Source organism: Dermacentor albipictus, chromosome 1 (assembly GCF_038994185.2).
Source record: "Dermacentor albipictus isolate Rhodes 1998 colony chromosome 1, USDA_Dalb.pri_finalv2, whole genome shotgun sequence".
NCBI classification, from domain to species: Eukaryota; Metazoa; Arthropoda; class Arachnida; order Ixodida; family Ixodidae; genus Dermacentor; species Dermacentor albipictus.
The window spans coordinates 301,885,331-301,904,686 of record NC_091821.1 but is presented as its reverse complement, the minus strand read 5'-3'; the positions used below and the strand labels follow the sequence as shown (position 1 = coordinate 301,904,686).

Here is a 19,356-nt window from a genome sequence, read left to right as displayed (position 1 = left end):
GAGATTCGATTAAGGTGGATTAGCGTGGACTGGGGTGGATTAGGTTGGATTAAGGTGAAATAAGGTGAATGAGGGTGGATTAAAGTCTATTAAAGTGTATGAAGAGGAGTGAGGTGGGTTAAGCGGAATTACAATGAGCTTTACAAACTTCGCGTCTCTTTGGCGATAGTTAAGGACACCTGAGACTTTCTTTTTCTTTCTGTAGAGCGGTACCTGTTATGTGTGTTTCACACCGCTATATTATATAACGAATTAGCCGCAGATGTGTTAACATCAGGTCACTGTGTGTCGCTTTTCCTTGTTTTAAGAAGTGGCCAGAAAAGAATTGTTGCCGTCCACGTTCATGGGACGTGTGGGCATTCACTCCATAGTCGTCGCTGTCATCGTATACCGCTGCAGTGATGTCATTATCATCGAACCATTTGCCGATTTTTTTTCTTTCGGATGACAATGAGTCTAGTACCCCTTGTTTTTTATTGCACACCTCTACGCTTAATCGCGCTCCCGCTACGACACCTGTCGGCTGCTAACGAAACAATAATAAAATAGTTTTTATCATTCCATAACGCACTCACTCGGTAGTCATACACGGTGGCCGTCGCACGCCTGCGCGTGGAATGAATAATGCCAATACAACATACGGTTATATCCTTTGTTCGTGCGCGAAAATAAGCTGCCTACATACCGCAAGCAGTGCAGTAGCAGTGGCTGATTAGATAAGCAATGTGTCAGTTCATAACTCCTTGTTTTGGAGCACAATAACAGCAAAATAGAAGCTGCAAGACGCAGAATAAAGCTCTCTTACGTGCTCTGTGTGAAAGTTTGTGTTGTCGTTTCGTGTTGCGAAGCATAGGGGTTACGCATTGCATCGGCTACACGTGAAAATGCCTCGTGAACTGCTAGGATTACGGCTTTTATTATTTTTCCACGAGAGCCTTGACCTCTGCTTCGTCGAGTCGCACCAGGCGCGCTGAATCCCAGAAGAAGCGCTCGCAGCGCCTCCTGTCGGCCGCCTGCCTGCTTATCCACGCTCGCTGGCAGTCCGAGTAGTAGCGACCGGTCTCCTTGGTCATCTTGGGCTCGACGGCCAAGTAGATGGACGTCTGGGCTCCTTCCTCGGCCGTCTGCACAGGGCGAGAAGCTCTTTTCCAAAGCTGCTCTCCCCTCATGGCGACATGCCAGCCACACTCGCGGCGACACCACTCAGGTCCCCCCGACGATCTCAAAAGAACCGGTCCAACATGCAGCGTACTAAAGAACGCGTACCAAATGCAGTTTTAGCGAACTGTGTCAGTTATCGTTTCCTTCGCTTTGATTTGCCTTCACCTTATTATTTCTACCCTAATTTTTGTTAGGCATTCACTATGATTTCACTGGCTTCATTGGCTGTCACTCCTTTATATATATATATATATATATATATATATATATATATATATATATATATATATATATACACCAATAAGTGTCCCATATGTCCTGGGTCACATAGACAAGGACTCAAGTGGCACCGACATTTTGTTTCGAAATCGGCTAGCTAAGCGCAGCAGCGCCCGATGGTCTCTATCCATTAGAGAATAAACTAGCTAGGGACCTAAGTTGGCGTGAACAGGGTTAGCCGAAAACAGACAGGCAAACCGACAAACCGACCGAATTCCAGTAGAATCCTTAGCCTACTTCAGCTGCTTCAGCCGCTTTGGGTGTACCTGGCATCTTTAAGCTAGACTTGTATGAAAATAAAAATATTGTTTTCTCGGATGGTGAGTGGAATCGAAGCCGCGCTACGGGTTCTTCAAGAACGGGTGCCAGACGCTTTCGCGTCACGCCAAGAATTGCCGCGAGCACGCGCCCGCGCACGCGTTGGAGGTCATGCACGAATGTAGGGCGGCCTCACGTAGATTTTTCGAGAGCGTGGGCTTTGCGGGTGCGTCTGCAGAGATAGAATGAAAATGATGCACGGCATAGCTGAGTAACTCAAGCAGGCTGGGTGACTATTTCTCCCCGCCTAGTTTCAAAGGGGATGCCAACCAATCGTCACCATCATCGTGGTACACCTACTAAATGCAATTACCGAAATACCATAAATGCTATGGAATAGTGGAATAGCGTAAACAGGCGTCAAGGAATCATCGAGAAGCCAAAAAAGTTGGGATTGCATGAAGAAGATGTACTGCGCAGATGGAAGTACCGGGAAAAGAAAACGGTGGCTAGCGAATAAGGGCAACAAATAATAATTCTAGAAATCAGTTTGATGCATGACGTTAGCGAAAAAAAAAGTGCAGCAAGAATATTCTGGAACCATGTAAGAGCACTTGGAGCTACAAGTGAAAATTCGCAAACGGATATAAGGGACGAAGAGTGTAACGCCTTCGAAGGAGATGGCGCGCTGCGGTAGATCAGAGATGTTATTAGGAATAACCTCGACAAGAAAGAGAGTTCTCCAGGCTGAAGCAGATCCAGCCGCAGAGAAGACTGAGAGACCAAAATTTAGCTTAGAAAGCTTCTACTGAAATAAAAAAAACACTCACACACACGAAAATGTCCCTAATAATACGACCACACGACCCGATGAAATCCTAATACAAACAGCCGGGTCTACTGGAAAAGGCACAGCTGACTAGTGCCACAGAGCAAGCGACTAAAGCGAAGCGAATTCCGCTTGGGTGACGTGAAAGCAAGCCGAAGCCTCCCCATCAAGAAGAGCAAAGGGGCAAAACGAGCTCGTATAAGCCAGTTAAAGTAACATCGGTGATGTATAGAATGGCAATGCAAGCCATAATATTAGAGCTGTCAAAGTGGGTGGAAAAAGAAATTCACAGACGATTACGATACTGCCTAATGCGACATTTGAGCGTTTGAGCGCAGCTCTCTACGTGTTTTCGTTACGTGGGTCAATATTTTCTGTTATGATTATATAGGTACACGGTTTATATATCAGGAAGTGAGTAGTGCGCTTCTTTCCATACAGATGACGCGTGCTACTCTGGCGCCATATCGTAGCCATCGTCGCCGCTCAGCCCGTCTTGCGCGGCGCTACCCTTCTCACGCTTTCGCTCGACGAGGGCGGCCCCGCGTTGCGCGTAAATCGTGCAACCAGCGACAGCGGCGACAACACCCGAGCGAGCGCTACATGCAGCCTAACCGCTCGCCATCGCCCCTTGCAGCAGGAGTGGTACATACCGCGCTGGTCTGACCTCAGCAGCAGACGGCGCCGACGAGCGCAGCCATACCCACGTCACGCAACCCCCCCCCCCCCCCCCCCTTCTTTGGGAGCGCAGGTGAGATCGCTCACGCAGCGGTGGATGCCGCGGCCGCCAGCAACTCAGCGAATGCGCAAGAGATGGCTTCTGCTTCTGCTGGTCATCATGAGATGGCTTCTGCTGGATCTTTTCATAGATGCACTGTAATTACACTTTGATGCGGGACAGCAGAGAAGGGGGGCAGCTCACCGATGGAAGTGTCTTACAGTCTCAAAAATTCAGCTTCTAGCTGCCATGACTGTTGCTCCCGATCGGTGCCTTTCTCCGACAACGGGAACAGTTGAAAGCTACACGCCGGGACGCGGCGCTGTTGCTCGAGCCTGTAAACTTTTATAATTTTCCGGTCTTTTTCACAAGTATTAACACATGGCATTTACTTTAACAATATCATTAGTATATTACGTTAAGAATTGCTGTATTCCTTTAGACGTTCTTGCTTTCTGAAAAGTACTTTTCTTGATCTTAAGTTGTCGAAGTTTTCCCAAGAGTCATCGACTACACTTCGTCGTTTCATTTGGCAGAAAATACGCCTTATAGACAGCTTCTTAAAATATATTTAACACAATTGTAGCTCTTGGTGGTTGACAAAAATGTGTTCTTAGACTAATTGTTTCATCACGACAGCAAACTGCGCTAGAGAACACGAAGAACAAGTAAGGAAACCGAGACGATCACAAGGCACACTATTGACTCTGAAGCACAGCACAGCAATTCGTGTTTTGACAACGCCCTGAAGAAATCATCTGTTCACCGAACGAAAACTAGTTTTTGGAGATTGCAAACAGCATGCTCTTTGCCCTACTGAAGCATGGCTATTATATCATTCAGTGAAAAAAAAATCACGCAATTCAGAAAGCCTGCGTGTACGCTTAATCGTGCTGTAGCACAGAAGTGTAAAAAATTGGCGTAGATTTAGCTCTTCTAAACTTAGTCATTCCGAGCGAAAAGTCTCTTTGGCTTGGATTTGCAAGAACTATGCACACAGTGTTTCATTAAGGTCAGGCCAGTCAGTCTTTCACACACGTTACACACGCTTCCGAACGGGTTGACCATGAAGTCGCGGTGAAACTTGGTCGTCGCAGTCGAGATTGCCGCCAGCCGAACGGGTGTCCTTGATCTCGCCTCGCGCGCGCGACAGGAGGGCGCCTTCCACGCCTGCGCGAGCCCGTTCGCCGGTTGACCGTCGCACGCTTCCACTCGCACACACAGCACAGGGCGACGACTTTATCGGCCTTGGTCTTTATGCGGAACCCCACGGCGACGGCACAAATGGAGTGCCCGTATCATTGCAATAAAAAAAAATGATTCTCAGTGCGGCGAGCACCATCGCGCCAGGTTTGTGCATGTGCTGTGAAGAAAACGTGGTGTACACAACGTTCTTGTAAAACGGTGCGACCTTTGTAGGCCAGACGGGCAGACGTCTGAACGACAGATTGAAAGACCCTAGGCAAAATACAACAAAAGTAATATCTCGACATCTAAGTGTGCGCTGTAGAGACAGTGGGATGCGTACATTTGTTGAAAGTGACCAGCAATCTATACAGATCTGCTGATCGCCTTTCTAAGGAGAAATTACGGAAGCAGTTCAGTCGAGGGAATATTGTGTCAACCTGCCATATGTTATGTTATCAGAGAAGGAGCGTGCTTCCCGTCTGGGATTGGTATGAACACGCCGTACGCTCGCTTATCTTTGTAGGCCTATTTGTGCCGATGTGTATGTTAGGTTTATTACTTGTCAACCGGCATTTATTCTGCGTGATCAAAAAATGAACCTTGAGTTGTATGTGCGCCTTTCGACCGTCCCCCTCTTCTTATTTGTTCTTCGTGTGCTTTGGTGCCGTTTGCTGCTGACTTATAAACATTTGGAAAGCAACTTTAGGCACCGTGCTAGACAGCTAGAATAGAAAAATGAAACGGCAGCATGACATGAATTTTTCGGTGCTGTATTACCCTCGCCAAATTTAGACATCTTCAGGTACCTTAAGCAAGAAGTAGGGAAATACCGCCCAGGCCAGCCAACTCACCTTTCCCCCAAGAGCCAAAAGGAAGCCAAAGAATAGACCTCCGGGTGAGTTGGTGGCGATGTTCGTCTTCACATCGCCAGGGTGCAGAGCATTCACTGTGACGCCTGCGGAGAGTGTTTGACTGAGTTAAAACACAAATCAACGAATTTTCCTGGCCAACATTCAAAGCTGTGGTCAGAAGTTGGGGTGATCATAGCCATACACCCTTTTGAGTCACAAAATTTCACAAATTCACATTAAATTGATTACAATATGCAACAAGTGAAATGGTGAAATTGAAGACAGTTAGGTAGTGCTCCAAGATCGTAGTAGGAACTGTCAGATCAGCATTCCTCCTGAAACAAATTAAAACGCTCTACTACATTCTATATAGCTTCTACGCGTGGTCAGTTCGTGAATGCTGAAAATTTAGCAAAGCAAACAGACCGCGCAAGCACGAGTGCGTCAATGGCTGCGTTAAGCTGGGCCAACGTGATGCATCTCTTCGCCTGACGGTTGAATCATCATCATCATCATCATCATCATCATCATCATCATCATCATCATCATCCTGGTTACGCCCACTGCAGGGCAAAGGCCTCTCCCATTCTTCTCAAACTACCCCGGTCATGTACTAATTGTGGCCATGTTGTCATTGCAAACTTCTTAATGTCATCCGCCCACCTAACGTTCTGCCGCCCCCTGCTATACTTACCTTCCCTTGGAATCCAGTCCGTAACCCTTAATGACCATCGGTTACATTCCCTCCTCATTCCATGTCCGGCCCATGCCCATTTCTTTTTCTTGATTTCAACTAAGATGTCACTTAGCCGCGTTTGTTCCCTCACCCAATCTGCTCTTTTCTTATCCCTTAACATTACACATATCATTCTTCTTTCTATAGCTCGTTGCGCCGTCCACAATTTCAGCAGAACCCTTTTAGTAAGCCTCCAGGTTTCTGCCCCATACGTGAGTACTGGTAAAACAGCTATTGTACACTTTTCTCTTGAGGGATAGTGGCAACCTGCTGTTCATGATTTTAGAATGCCTGTCAAACGCACCCCAGCCCATTCTTATTCTTCTGGTTATTTCGGTCTCATGATCCGGATCCGTGGTCACTACCTGCCCTAAGTAGATGTATTCCGTTACCACTTCCAGTGCCTCGCTACCTATCATAAACTGCTGTTCTCTTATGAGACTGTTAAACATTACTTTAGTTTTCTGCAGATTAATTTTCAGACCCACCCTTCTGCTTTGCCTCTCCAGGTCAGTGAGCATGCATTGCAATTGGTCTCCTGAGTTACTAAGCAAGGCAATATCATCAGCGAATCGCAAGTTGCTAAGGTATTCTCCATCAACTTTTATCCCCAATTCTTCCCACTCCAGGTCTCTGAATACCTCCTGTAAACATGCTGTGAATAGCATTGGAGAGATCGTATCTTCCTGTCTAACGCCTTTCTTTATTGGGATTTTGTTGCTTTCTTTGTGGAGGACTATGGTGGCTTTGAAGCCACTATAGATATCTTCCAGTATTTTACATATGGCTCATCTACACCCTGATTTCGTAATGCCTTCATGACTGCTGAGTTTTGAACTGAATCAAACGCTTTTTCGTAATCAATGAAGGCTATATATAAGGGTTAGTTATATCCCGCACATTTCTCTATCACCTGAGTGATAGTGTGACTATGGTCTATTGTTGTGTAGCCTTTACGGAATCATGCCTGGTCCTTTGCTTGACAGAAGTCTAAGGTATTCCTGATTCTTTTTGCGATTACCTTAGTAAAAGCTTTGTAGGCAACGGACAGTAAGCTGATCGGTCTATAATTTTTCAAGTGTTTGGCGTCCCCTTTCTTATGGATTAGGATTATGTTAGCGTTCTTTCAAGATTTCGGTACGGTCGAGGTCATGAGGCATTGTGTATATAGGGTGGCCAGTCCTTCTAGGACAGTGTTCCCACCATCCTTCAACGTTAAATAAGGGACCGTTGAATAAGGGACAATAAATGGGCTAACTAAATTCTGCGGTACTTGCATCACACAGAGCTGCATGAGCTAATTCCATGCCTCATGGGCTAACTCAATTCTGCGGTACTTGCATCACACAGAGCTGCATGCTCTAATTCCATGCCCCTTTGTTGATTCTTTACGTTAGTGACCTGCAGCAAATACCCCCAATAGTAATAAAAAAGGAAAGCCAGTCGTACGCCGGAATGAATGCTTACACAAGCAACACATATGACTAGTCGTCGCTCTAATGCCACTGTGCTCAGGGCCGTGAATGCTGTCTGGTATTGTGCCACAGGCAAGCGGAAAAATTCACCCATGAAACTGCGTTGCAGGTTATTGGCGACACAGATTAATATGTAGTCCGTGGGGGAATGAAATACTTGAGTAAGTAAGATCTCCTCGAAGGAGGTACATCTCCATACCGCAACATGCAGCATGTCCCGGCTATTCATATGCATACGAACGTGAGCATCGAGGCATTCTGGATCGCGGTATCGTAATTCTTGGGCGCCATTGTACAGGTGGATAATTTTCTGTACGCTCTGCTTAATAGCACTCTTAAACCGCAATATTAGCGCATTTTCTTTATTTACCAGTGCTCACCGTGTCAAAATAAAGTTATAAAAAAGAAATTTTGCATTTCCTGATAGTACATTTCATATTGTTCACTCATCAGCGGGTTAGGGAGAGAACACGCATCGAGTCACTTTATATAATGGGTGACATTCTAAACACCAGAGACCACGGAATCGTACAATAATCTTCAGCACTTTTCGTTTTGTTAGTGCTTTTAATCGTAAATCTCAAAAGGCCACAGAATTGGAAAATTCTGTTCATCACGTATTGTTTCATGTTGGCGCTTGCAAAGCACACGAATGGCAGAATTTGTACATTTAACGATACCATACAGCTTTATATTCAATCAGAATAGGACTTCTCATTCTATAATGTGAGCCGTTGAAACCGCCTTTCTGTAAGCTAGGAGAGTAAGCTCGCATCGCAACATTCAACTGACAATGCAATGCCATTGTGCAGTTCGCCCATGTGACGCCGACTGGGGACTTTTGTTCGAAGCCGACTATTGTGAGAAGAGCACATGCGTTGTGAAGTGGTGGAAAGTCACGCTACAGTGGTCAAGGGAGCAGCCAATGGAGCTGGATGCGGCTAACCTGGCTCACCTTTTTTTCGCAGGTTAGTAGAAAGCCTAGTGTCAAGACCTTAACAGCGATTCCTTGTGTCAAGTTGTGGTTCCTTGCCCTGGGGTGTTTTGGGAATATGCTGTGAGTTGTATTGATTCGTTGTGCTTTATTGTTCTTCCGTTAAGTGGAGATATGGAAATGACGAGCCGTATGTAAAAATACTGAAAGATATCTATAGCGGCTCCACAGCCACCGTAGTCCTCCATAAAGCAAGCAACAAAATACCAATAAAGAAAGGCGTCAGGCAGGTAGATACGATATCTCCAATGCTATTCACAGCCTGTTTACAAAAGGTATTCAGACACCTGGAATGGGAAGAATTGGGGATAAGAGTTAATCCTAAGTAACGCGATTCGCTGATGATATTGCCTTGCTTAGTAACTCCGGGGACCAATTGCAGTGCATGCTCACTGATCTGGAGAGGCAAAGCAGAAGAGTGGGTCTAAAAATTAATCTGCGGAAATCTAAAGTAATGTTTAACAGTCTCGGAAGAAAACAGCAATTTACAATAGGCAGATAGGCACTGGAAGTCGTAAGGGAATACATCTATTTAGGGCAGGTAGTGACGGCGGATCCGGATCATGAGAATGAAATAATCAGAAGAATAAGAGTGGGCTGGGGTGCGTTCGGCAGGCATTCTCAGATCATGAACAGCAGGTTGCCATTATCCCTCAAGAGAAAAGTATATAATAGCGGTGTCTTACCAGTACTCACCTACGGGGCAGAAACCTGGAGGCTTACGAAAAGGGTTCTACTCAAATTGAGGACGACGCAACGAGCTATGGAAAGAAGAATGATAAGTGTAACGTTAAGGGATAAGAAAAGAGCAGAGTGGTTGAGGGAACGAACTCGAGTTAATGACATCTGTGTTGAAATCAAGAAGAAGAAATGGCCATGGGCAGGACAGGTAATGAGGCGGGAAGATAACTGATGGTCATTAAGGGTTACGGACTGGATCCCAAGGAAAGGGAAGCGTAGCAGGGGGCGGGAGAAAGTTAAGTGGGCGGATGAGACTAAGAACTTTGCAGGGACGGCATGGCCACAATTAGTACATGACCGGCGTTGTTAAAGTATGGGAGAGGCCTTTGCCCTGCAGTAGGCGTAACCAGGCTGATGATGATGATGATGATGATGATGATGATGATGATGCTGATGATGATGATGGAATTGAACCCTGGACCTGCGGTTACTCAGCAACTGCCTGCTATTCTAGACAATCAAAAGATGTCCTCAATTGGCCGTAAGTCGATGCGGGAAAGCTTAGACTGTCATGTTGCTTAAACTAACAGAAGACTGGCTTGAATTGAGCAGAGACTGTGTTCATTCTAACAGACTCTACAAAGGGTAGAACAGGGTGAGCGTCTTGTTTCAAAGTTGAATGACCAGACTGAATTTCTCCTAAAAAATGGATGACCTTGAAAACAGAAATCGACGCAATAATTTGATTGTTTATGGAATCGATGAATGTAAAACTGAAATGGTTCATTCGCTCGCGGGTGCTGTTTGGAGAGAAATATTTAAAAAGAAATTGGGAAATAAATTAAGCAATCTTGAGCGCATACGCCGTTTGGGCAGAAAGGGAACAAACAAAACGCGCCCAGTGATAATTCGCTTCTTTGATTTCAATTAAAGAATGCTGCTTCTGAGAAATGCAACTAAACTAAAGAACACCGACTACTCGATCGCTATCGGAGGACTATTGACTCGGAAGTCAGAAAATAAGAAAGCAGCTATGGTGAATCGTTAAAGACAGGCGTACGCCGGAAGATAAGGTGTATCCCAAGCACGATAAGCTTGTTTTCGATCAAGTGGCGTACGTGTAAGATGACGACAGGAACGAAAGATGGAGGCTTGCGGAGCTTGGTGCAGATTCTGACGGTGGTATAGCACTGTACAAGGGAAGTCAGCCTGCGCCTTGGAATGATCAGAAAGGGGCCGCAAATGGGGCAGACTAAACAGTTGCTGAATGAATAGCTTAATTTGAAAGGCAAATACCAGTCACAAAAGACAAAGTACTAGAAGAGATGTTCACACCACGGCTCCTAGTCGTTGTGGTGTGAACATCTTTTCTTGTCCTTTGTCTTTTGTGACGGGTTTTTTCTTTCAACTATGTACCAGCTCGCCCGGATGTCAACCCTTCTGAATTTGAAGCGCTGCTTTATGGCCTCGACCCCCACGTTACGTTGCTGACGGAGACCTGGTTGCGCACTGGTGTGCTTGATAACGAAATCATTCCTCCGTCGTAAAAAATACTCAGATGTGACAGACAATTCCAATGGGGCGGAATCGCAAGTGTCATTTAGGAAGGCGTAAACGTGACAATTTTGCTAGCTATTCCTAAACACGAAAGCATATTCTGTAGAATTGGTTTTTACGGTAATCCCATTGTTATCTTGGATCCCTAGAGCAACTATACGATTATGCACAGCGTCTCCGGGGTGAGAACGTAAAGTTTGTCTTAGCCGGGGATATTAATTTACCTAATATCAGTTGGACAGCCATGCACCCGGTGAGCATGAATGTTGTAAGCACTCAGAGATTCTTATTAATATTGCATTTTCCTGTGGTTTAGCTCAGATTGTTACTGCCTCTACCAGAAACACTGCTACCGCTGGACATATTCTTGATGTATTGCTTATAAGTTACACTATCGGATATGACTTCGTTGATGTCATGAAAGGGCATTCTTATCACATGTTGGTATCTGTCACCTTTTCCTTTCAAAAGTGTTCTAGCAAAAGCAAGCCTCTGATTGTTGTGAAAGATTTCAATAGGGAGATGACGAGAGCAGCCTAGACTACTTCGAAATGAATTTTGATGCTTTTAATGATGTTGAAAATGGGGAATGCTTTGTGGTGTAAATTCAAACAAATTTGTCTTCATTCTACTGGCATGTTTGTTCCTGACAAGATTAACGAAAAGGAACATAACCCCTGGATTACGAGACAGATAATCCACATGAAAAGAAAGCTTAGGCGAATGAGACGCTCAGGTCGGCCTCGGGACTCTACTATCAACAAACAAAGCACATAGCTGAAAACCTAGGTTAAATAATCTAAGGGCATTTTCTTCACTATTATCTTAGGCAATTTCACCAAGGAAGCACCAGGGAAATTTCGGAGGTATTTAGGCTACAGCAAATCCAGTACTATTTCATTCTGCATTGACGGCTCACCAGTCTCAGAAGCAAAACCAGTAGCTGATGAATTTAACAGATTACTTGCAATCTGCATACGCCTGGAAAAATAATCTTGTTACAGAACCTGAAGGGTTTGCTTCTCCTATGCAGGATGTCGTTGTGCGACAGGAAGGCATTTTTAACTTGCTTCTTGACCTTGATGCTGAAAAGCAGACGGCTCCGATGACATTCCTACAGCGACGTTACGCAGAGTAGATTTCGCGTTCCTTGTTGCTCGTTTAAACCCGTCGCGGTTGCTTAGTGGATACATGGCGTCGGGCACGAGGTGGCGGGATCGAATCCCGCCCGCAGCGGCCGCATTTCGATGGAGGCGAAAGCACCTGTGCACTTATGTTTAGGTGCACGTTAAAAAACTCCAGTCGGCCCAAATTTCCGGACTTCACCATAACCAGGTCATCATTTTGGCACGTAAAAAACTCCAGCATTGTTTAAATTTTTTTCATTTATAACGCGGCTATAGCGCACAGTTCCCTTCCGTCAGACTGGAGGGGTGCTCACATCGTTCCCATATTCAAGTAAACTGATTACTTGTGCGTATCTAATTACAGCCCCACCTCGTTGACCTCAACAAGTTGCAAAATATTGGTGCTTCTGCCGAAACTTGACCGCGTTTCTCGAAGAAAGCGGACCACATCACCGAACGCGGTTTGTCGAACGTGACGCAGCTGCTTAGTCTATGCCATGATTTTTCACTATCGATTAAGTAACAAAAGACAGATCGATGCTATTATCTTGGACTATTCAAAAGCTTTTGACAATGTGCCCCATCATAAATTAGAACAGAAACTCTACGCCATTGGAATAACTAGTTATCGAATTCATTAGGGCTTATCTACAAAACAGGTATCAGTATGTCCAAATTGACAAGTGCTGCTCGGAGACCCTTACAGCTAACATCAAGAGTGCCACAAGGTTCAGTTTTAGGTCCAATTTTATTCCTCATTTATGTTAATGATAATGTGAATGTCATACACAGCGATGTAAAGATAATGTTTTTCCCGGATGACTGCAGTTTTTACACCTTGGATAAATATGTAGCTGACCAAATTACACTTCGAAATGCCCTCGCTGAGGTTTCAGGTTGGTGCACTAAATGGAACATGTTCTTAACAAAACCGTTTTGCAACAATCTTATTCTGCAGAAGGCACTGTACTTAAGGAATCACCCGCTATTAAATATCTCGGAGTTTCTTTTACACAGAATCTGAGTTGGGATCTTCATATTAATACAATCTGCACCAAAGCTTCTAAATCTATCTGGTTCATTCGACGGAAGCTTTCAGAAGCCCCTATGAAAGTGAAACTAGCAGCATATAAAGTGTTGGTCCAGCCATGTCTAGAGTATGCATCGTGCTGACGGGACTCTTTATACACACAAAAACGTTGTCAGGTTCGAAAAAGTTCGAAGATTCACGGCTAGATTCTTAAACAACAAATATAAACGCAGTGATAGTGTAACAGAAATGATTATCTTGGTCTCGGTACACTTAATGTGAGACGTGCCGAATGTACATTAATATAGTTGTACTTAATACATAACAAATTAATGCAAAATAACGATCGAAATTTCCTTATCCACCACACTCTGCGCACAAGCTCGCGTTTTCATAATGGGAAAATGATCCAGGAATCCAGCGCTCTAAACGATATTGTTAAATATTAATTTTTTTCCGAGGGCCATAAGCACTCGGAACAAATTACCGAAACCATAGTCCCAGTGTTGGAGTGTTTATTACAAACTGGAAGAAAATGCTTGGGTGAAGCTGTACTTGTATTCCTGTATTGTTTCAATAGCAGCGCTTTATGCCTTGGCTTTCTGTATTTGGTTATTGTCGCAGTTGTTGATGTGTTGTCCTAATGTACATTTTTCTTCGTGCCCCCTCCTACTTGGAGTCAAGCGACTCTGCATTATCCCAAAATTAAATGAAATAAATAAAAGATAGGTACAACCCGATTCCTAGCCCATTAATGGTTGCCGCCGTAAAATGACCACAGATTGTGTGCTGGTAAGATGGTGAAACTTGAAGTTTTTTTGCCTACCCCTATGCATCAGTCAGAAAGAACAATTCCGAGGACAAGAAAAGTATTGGATCACTGAAATCATGATAGTGTATATATGCAGGAGATGTTAAATTATTCTAAACGGACACGGAACGTTCAATGAATGTAGGATGGGAATTTGGCCACGCTGGTTTCGCATCTTTAGGTAAAAGATGTGAAAATGGCGACGCACAGAAGGCACACAAACTGCCTTCTTCCGACACACGTATTCAGAGAAAAACAGTATTTTTTACACGAGTTGCTCCCAGATACGGCAAGTGTTTGGGTGACCATGAGGTGGACGCCACACGTGCGCGATGCCGCTTGCCTGCTTCGATCGTTCTTCGTGCCTGAATTGTCAACCTCACCCACTGTCTGATCCCGAATTCTTGCAACAACACAGAATGCGCCAAGTTATCGTGTGCACTTACAATCCCGACAGCCATGTGACGTTCTGTATTCTTTGTAACCTTGTCTTGGCGTTGTCATAGCCTATCATTCATGCACTGGTCTGCCTTGCCTACGTCTTCTCTACCGCACGACAAACGGTGCTTTGTGTGCGTCGGTATACCTGTGTGTTGTCGTTTTCGCGCATTTTACAAGGTAAATGTACCTGGCAGCGAAGCTTCCACCGGAGCCCATGCGTCCCTAACATCGTCGGCGGTTCACAGCATGTGACGAGGGAACACTTCCGGAGGGGAAGAAAGTGTGATGTGAATCCGCTCAAAACAGAAGTCTCGAAGGCGCGAAATTTGTTTTGGTGGCCTGCGATTAGAGCTGTACCTTCATGTAACGCGCCATTCTACTTGGTGGGCGTGCCGAGCTTTCAGCGCGGAAAGCGATGCAGGGAAAGGTCAGCCGTACGGGCGTCGATACCGCACCCCTGCACGGAACATACTTTCTTCGGAGGCCGACTTTAGGTGTCGAGTGCTGGTCCTATCGTCGGTCGCCAAGCCGGTCGGCCAGCGCAGTCCCACTGAAAAAACTGAAGTAAACAATTACCTGGCGGTCGTAACTCGCTACTTTTGAATGAACAGGTTAAAAAACAGTGAAGCTACGCGCGTCACCAAATTCAGAAAAACGTCGACAAGCAAATCAGTACGACGTGCCAGGGGGCGTATTGTAACACGTGAACTTTACGAGCACGCTTTCCTGCACACCTCAAGAGCTGCACTGCCCTGCAAGTGATAGCGGCATAGAGGCGCCCATCTTTCAGGGCAATCTTGCGATGGGCGCTGAAAAAAGGTATTTATTGATAATATTAAAATATATTAGAGTTGTATTTTCTTTACTCGTCACGCATACACAAAATTCATAGCTGTTTTATATTCAACGAACGAATTTAAGTGTCTCGTTTAATTAAAACCCGCTTTTTTCTTTCCCAATGTTTGTTTCCTCCAAACTTAGTCACCCTTCAATCGCTACTCCCGTAACCACCCTTACTTATGGCGGTTACAATTTGTTCTGAACTGCGTTTCGCTTCGCGACCTATTTGGATCGACCTTGCATTTTGCCTGAAGTTCCAACGGTACGTAGACGCCCAAATATCCAGCTTTTTACCAACTAGATGTAAAGCATCACTGCAAGCTGTGGTACCTGCCCGTGGCATTTTAAGTGAACAATACTGCAAGATACTTTAATTCCATAATATGTTATGACCGGCTATGTTCTTTCCTGTAGACATGAGTATACAAGTATGAGAAGAGTCGGGCGAGTCGGTTGCCACTTTAAAAAAAAAGGTGGAGTATACGCGATGGGCACTGTTTGGCGCCTCTTCTCGACTCATCGTGATCGCATCTTAATAAATAAAGTGGATAACTCTGTCATTTTCAATGCCGGCAGTTGCGTCGCTGATATTTAAATACTCGTTGAGTGTGACAATGGACATTTTCAGAAATATTAGTTCAACATTGGAGCCATTTTTCGTGACTGCTTGAAGCCGCTAGAGCTGACATATGAATTGTCTTTTGATGACACTCTACGATTTGTTGACTTGAGGCTTTCAATGTCACCGACTCACGTTTGCTGGATGTATGAGCCACGAAATGGTGGACTGTTATTGCTTTTAAATTCAGCCCACTCGAAGTTAAGAGGAACATCATCAAATCGTGCGTTACCAACGCCCTCAAGGGGTCCTTCCCGCTCGCAATACAATGCGGTTTCGTATAACAGGTGGAGCGTCTGGTAGATGCTGGCTACCCAAACAACTTGCTTGCTGTGGTGGCACAGAAGTTCCTAAAGGTCGACAAACGAGGGGACAAACATGAAAGGCTTCATAGCTCTGTAAAGACGCTGGTAGTCGTTCTGCCCTACGCACGTACAGAACGTTTGCCGCAGGCTAAAAAAAGATTGGTCAGCGCACCAGTGTGAGGGTGGTTCTTTTCTGCACCTGAGGAGCTGCGAAAGCTGTGCACGCAACTTAACGCACCTCGTGCTACATGTCTTCGTGTTCTGTCCAGCACACGTCGCTTACTGACGTGGGGGAAAAAATACACTGGCGACACCACAGCAGATGTCTCAACGACAGGCTGCGTGAGCACCGAAATAAGGTGTGCAGTGCAGGGCATTCAGTGCCGCGATTGTGGCTGCGTCTCGCTTCTTGCGTGATCGGTGCGTAGTATTTACAAGGCACCACGGGTGTTTGATATTCCCGCGATTTTTTTTCCCGTTTAACGCACACGCACACGCACACGCACACACGAGTTGGGAGTCGGCGGCTCTCTGGTTTCCCTAAAGGCATTCGTGCGGTGCGCAGAACCCCACCACTATAGAGAAGAGGGCTCCTTCCGTTAAACACAACTAAAAAACTTAAAGCGCACCACCAGATGAGGACGGTGCAAGAAGATGGGAGACACACGGGCGCTCGATTCTCAGGCGTCTTCTTTCACCGTCCTCGCCTGGTGGTGGGCTTTAAGTTCTAAGTCGTATCTTACCAACACGCCCGAACGGCCACCTTACTGATTACAAAGACGGCGCCGAATAAAACAACACACGAAAGAAGGGAAACACGAGACAGGCAGTTTTATTCGGCGCCGTCTTTGTAATCATGCTTAACCAACTAGCCCACCAACACATGCTCAGTCACCTTACTGAGTTAACCTTAAGCACTGACGAGAATCTCTTTCTTGTTTTCTTTATGTATGCGAGGCGTGTCAGCGTGGTGCTACATTTACAGTCAGATTCTCAGCTCGTAAATGCTTAGTGCAGTACATATGAACAATACGATCAAACATGCACCTCATTTGAAATCGGAATATCAGGGATACCTGCGCGTCCGAGTGGAGACATCCATGCAGATGATTACAAGTTCGCATTGTCTGTTTGGGCTCCCCAGTCACGCATACTTTCGAGGTAAGCGCGGTTTCATGCGGCACGTGCCACGCGAAGCCATGGGCGAGACGGACGCAGCAGCGCGCGCTTACCGGAGTGGCGCAGCTTGTGCGCCAGCGAGCGGGTGAACGCGACCTGGGCGAGCTTGCTGCAGGCGTACGAGGCGGTCGGGTGCCGCACGGGCGTCAGGCCGCGCGCCAGCTGGTCGGGCTGGCTCAGCGTGCCCAGGTGGTGCATGGCCGACGAGACGTTGACCACCCGGCTCGGGGCACTCTTGCGCAGCAGCCCTGCGCAGCACGGAACACGTGTTCACGCGGGCTTCCCCGAACACTCCTACGTGTCTCTTCCGGAATCGGCCTGCCTTTCAGATGCCCGTCACACGAACGCACAGGCAATCTCACGTCTGCAGTGAACGTTTGAACGACGTAGCTGCTGAAAATTTCTCATATCAAGCAGGAATACCACATCGAACAGACGCACACGCACGCACGCACACGCACACACAAATACGCATGGTTGTAACACACACGCGCACACGCGCGTTCTCGTGCCGTGCCGTGCAAAACTGTGCGTGCAACTAAAGGGGGCCATTTTCGATTCTCCGGTCGCCGTTGCTTAGATGTACTCGGCATCACGTCTGGTATCATAAGGCTCCTTTAGTAAACATTTTGTAACACCTGTTCACCCAATAACAACGCATGGTTGTAACCGTGTGTACGTGCGATCGGAAAGAGCACTAGATGTTGCTTGCTCGGTTGACCCTTGGGTACTTTCGAGGCTTAATTTCACCCTTGGAGGAATGAGTTATGCATTTCCAGATAGTGTCTTTTATGTTAACCGTTAAAACCATTTTGCGAAATCACACAGTAAGCGTCTATGCCAGAAGGCGAGATTACAAGGAGCCGTGATTTTATACGAGGATAGGTTGATGCTTAGCGCAGTAAAACTTGCATAGTGGCGATCGCGAGTATTGCAGAGTTTATTTCTTTTCATTTTATTTGGGCGAACAGCATCATTTTCCCCTCAGCCACCACAACACTTATTATGAGGCGTCACTCGAAATTATAACTGGAATCGTGCAATTAAAGACATCCGCATGGTTTCGCTAAGTCGAAGAAGTCCGGCCGGTGTGTTGTCGCTCCGGCACATGTTGCGCGTGAATCCCTCCCAGCGTGCAGCAGTTTGGGGGAACACCGGAGGGCGTGGCCGTTTCGGAGGTTGCTGAACTCTGGTGCGCGGTTGACCCATAAACATGTGCCTGGCCAGTGTCTGACAGGGGACGGCGCAAGAGGATAACACTAGCCAAAAGATTACTTTGCGGTTATCTATACTGCACCAATTTATACGAGATGGTCATGACGATCTATCCTACGCTCACCACAAGACTGCCGTTTATGCTCATTTTCATAGGTGCATACTGAACAAACTTTTATCAAGTCTGAGCTATACAGTTGCAGTAGGCGGGTGCGCTTCAGCGCGCCTTGTTGACATCACAAAGAGGCCGCCCACATTTAATGCTATTAGCATTACCTTGGGAACTTGGCGCACCTTTAGGAGGACGTCTGCCTATCTGCCTGCTGGGCCTATATAACGGTCTCGCCAAAAACTGGGGTCACCGGACGGTCTAAAGCATTGCGCTGAGGGAAGAGGGTTCGAAGCCAACCTCGGGTCTCCGGCGCCAGGCAGAGTCAAACCCGCGTTACGCGTGCACATTCGGGCTGGCTGAATTCACGCGGGTGCCACGCACGAACTTTCCGGCGGCGCCTGAGGAACACGAGAATGCTTTAAGATTTGTCCCGTTCTGGGCGGCATTCGGCCGACGACCGGGTCATCATTTCCAAGTGTTAAATTATTAACAGATGGCATCATTCAGTTTCCCGAGCTGGAATATTCAAGGATGTGGACACTGCCTGCGCGAGAAAGCGAAACAAATATTCAACAAATGAAGAAAATCGCAGTAATTAACTTGTTCAATATTTACTTCAGAGGCCATATTACCATTAGGAATTGTAGTCAGTGAGTTTGCAAGCCGTATCCACTTACAATGTTTTATTTTTTTTCAAGATGGCACTAGTTTCGAGATATTCATTGCCAAAGCGTGCTACGAAATACATGGACGATCCAGTTACTTTTGTGCCTCAATCCTCAAAAGAGCGCTTTGTTTAAAGGCTGAGTGGAACAGTCGATTTTTGCCGCGAGTTTGATGACGCATGTCTCGAAAATCAGTGCCATCCTCAAAATTTGTTCCTAGTAGATATGCCTTGCAAGCTAACTGGCTACAGTTCGTAAAGTAAAACGTGTGCCATAAAGTAATTA

At 46.0% G+C, this 19,356-nt stretch overlaps 2 protein-coding genes across 4 annotated transcripts in view; one reads left to right on the top strand and one right to left on the bottom strand.

Annotated features, from left to right (window-relative positions):
• Positions 1 to 897: 897 nt before the first annotated feature.
• Positions 898 to 19,356, bottom strand: part of LOC135920876 (retinol dehydrogenase 12-like) — a 74,752-nt gene continuing 56,293 nt past the window's right edge. For all 3 annotated transcript variants that reach the window (XM_065455137.2, XM_065455134.2, XM_065455135.2), the window contains 3 exons: positions 17,133 to 17,327; positions 5,285 to 5,388; positions 898 to 1,124 (listed from right to left, as the gene is read on the bottom strand). In XM_065455137.2, the coding sequence (XP_065311209.1) occupies positions 918 to 1,124; positions 5,285 to 5,388; positions 17,133 to 17,327 (506 nt within the window). In that variant the 3' untranslated portion in view covers positions 898 to 917. The remainder of the gene's footprint in view (positions 1,125 to 5,284; positions 5,389 to 17,132; positions 17,328 to 19,356) is intronic.
• The window catches only part of LOC135920875 (retinol dehydrogenase 12-like), a 361,370-nt gene continuing 350,335 nt past the window's right edge, over positions 8,322 to 19,356 (top strand). The window contains exon 1 of the mRNA XM_065455123.2: positions 8,322 to 8,463. The gene's annotated coding sequence lies outside the window, so the exon portion shown is untranslated. The remainder of the gene's footprint in view (positions 8,464 to 19,356) is intronic.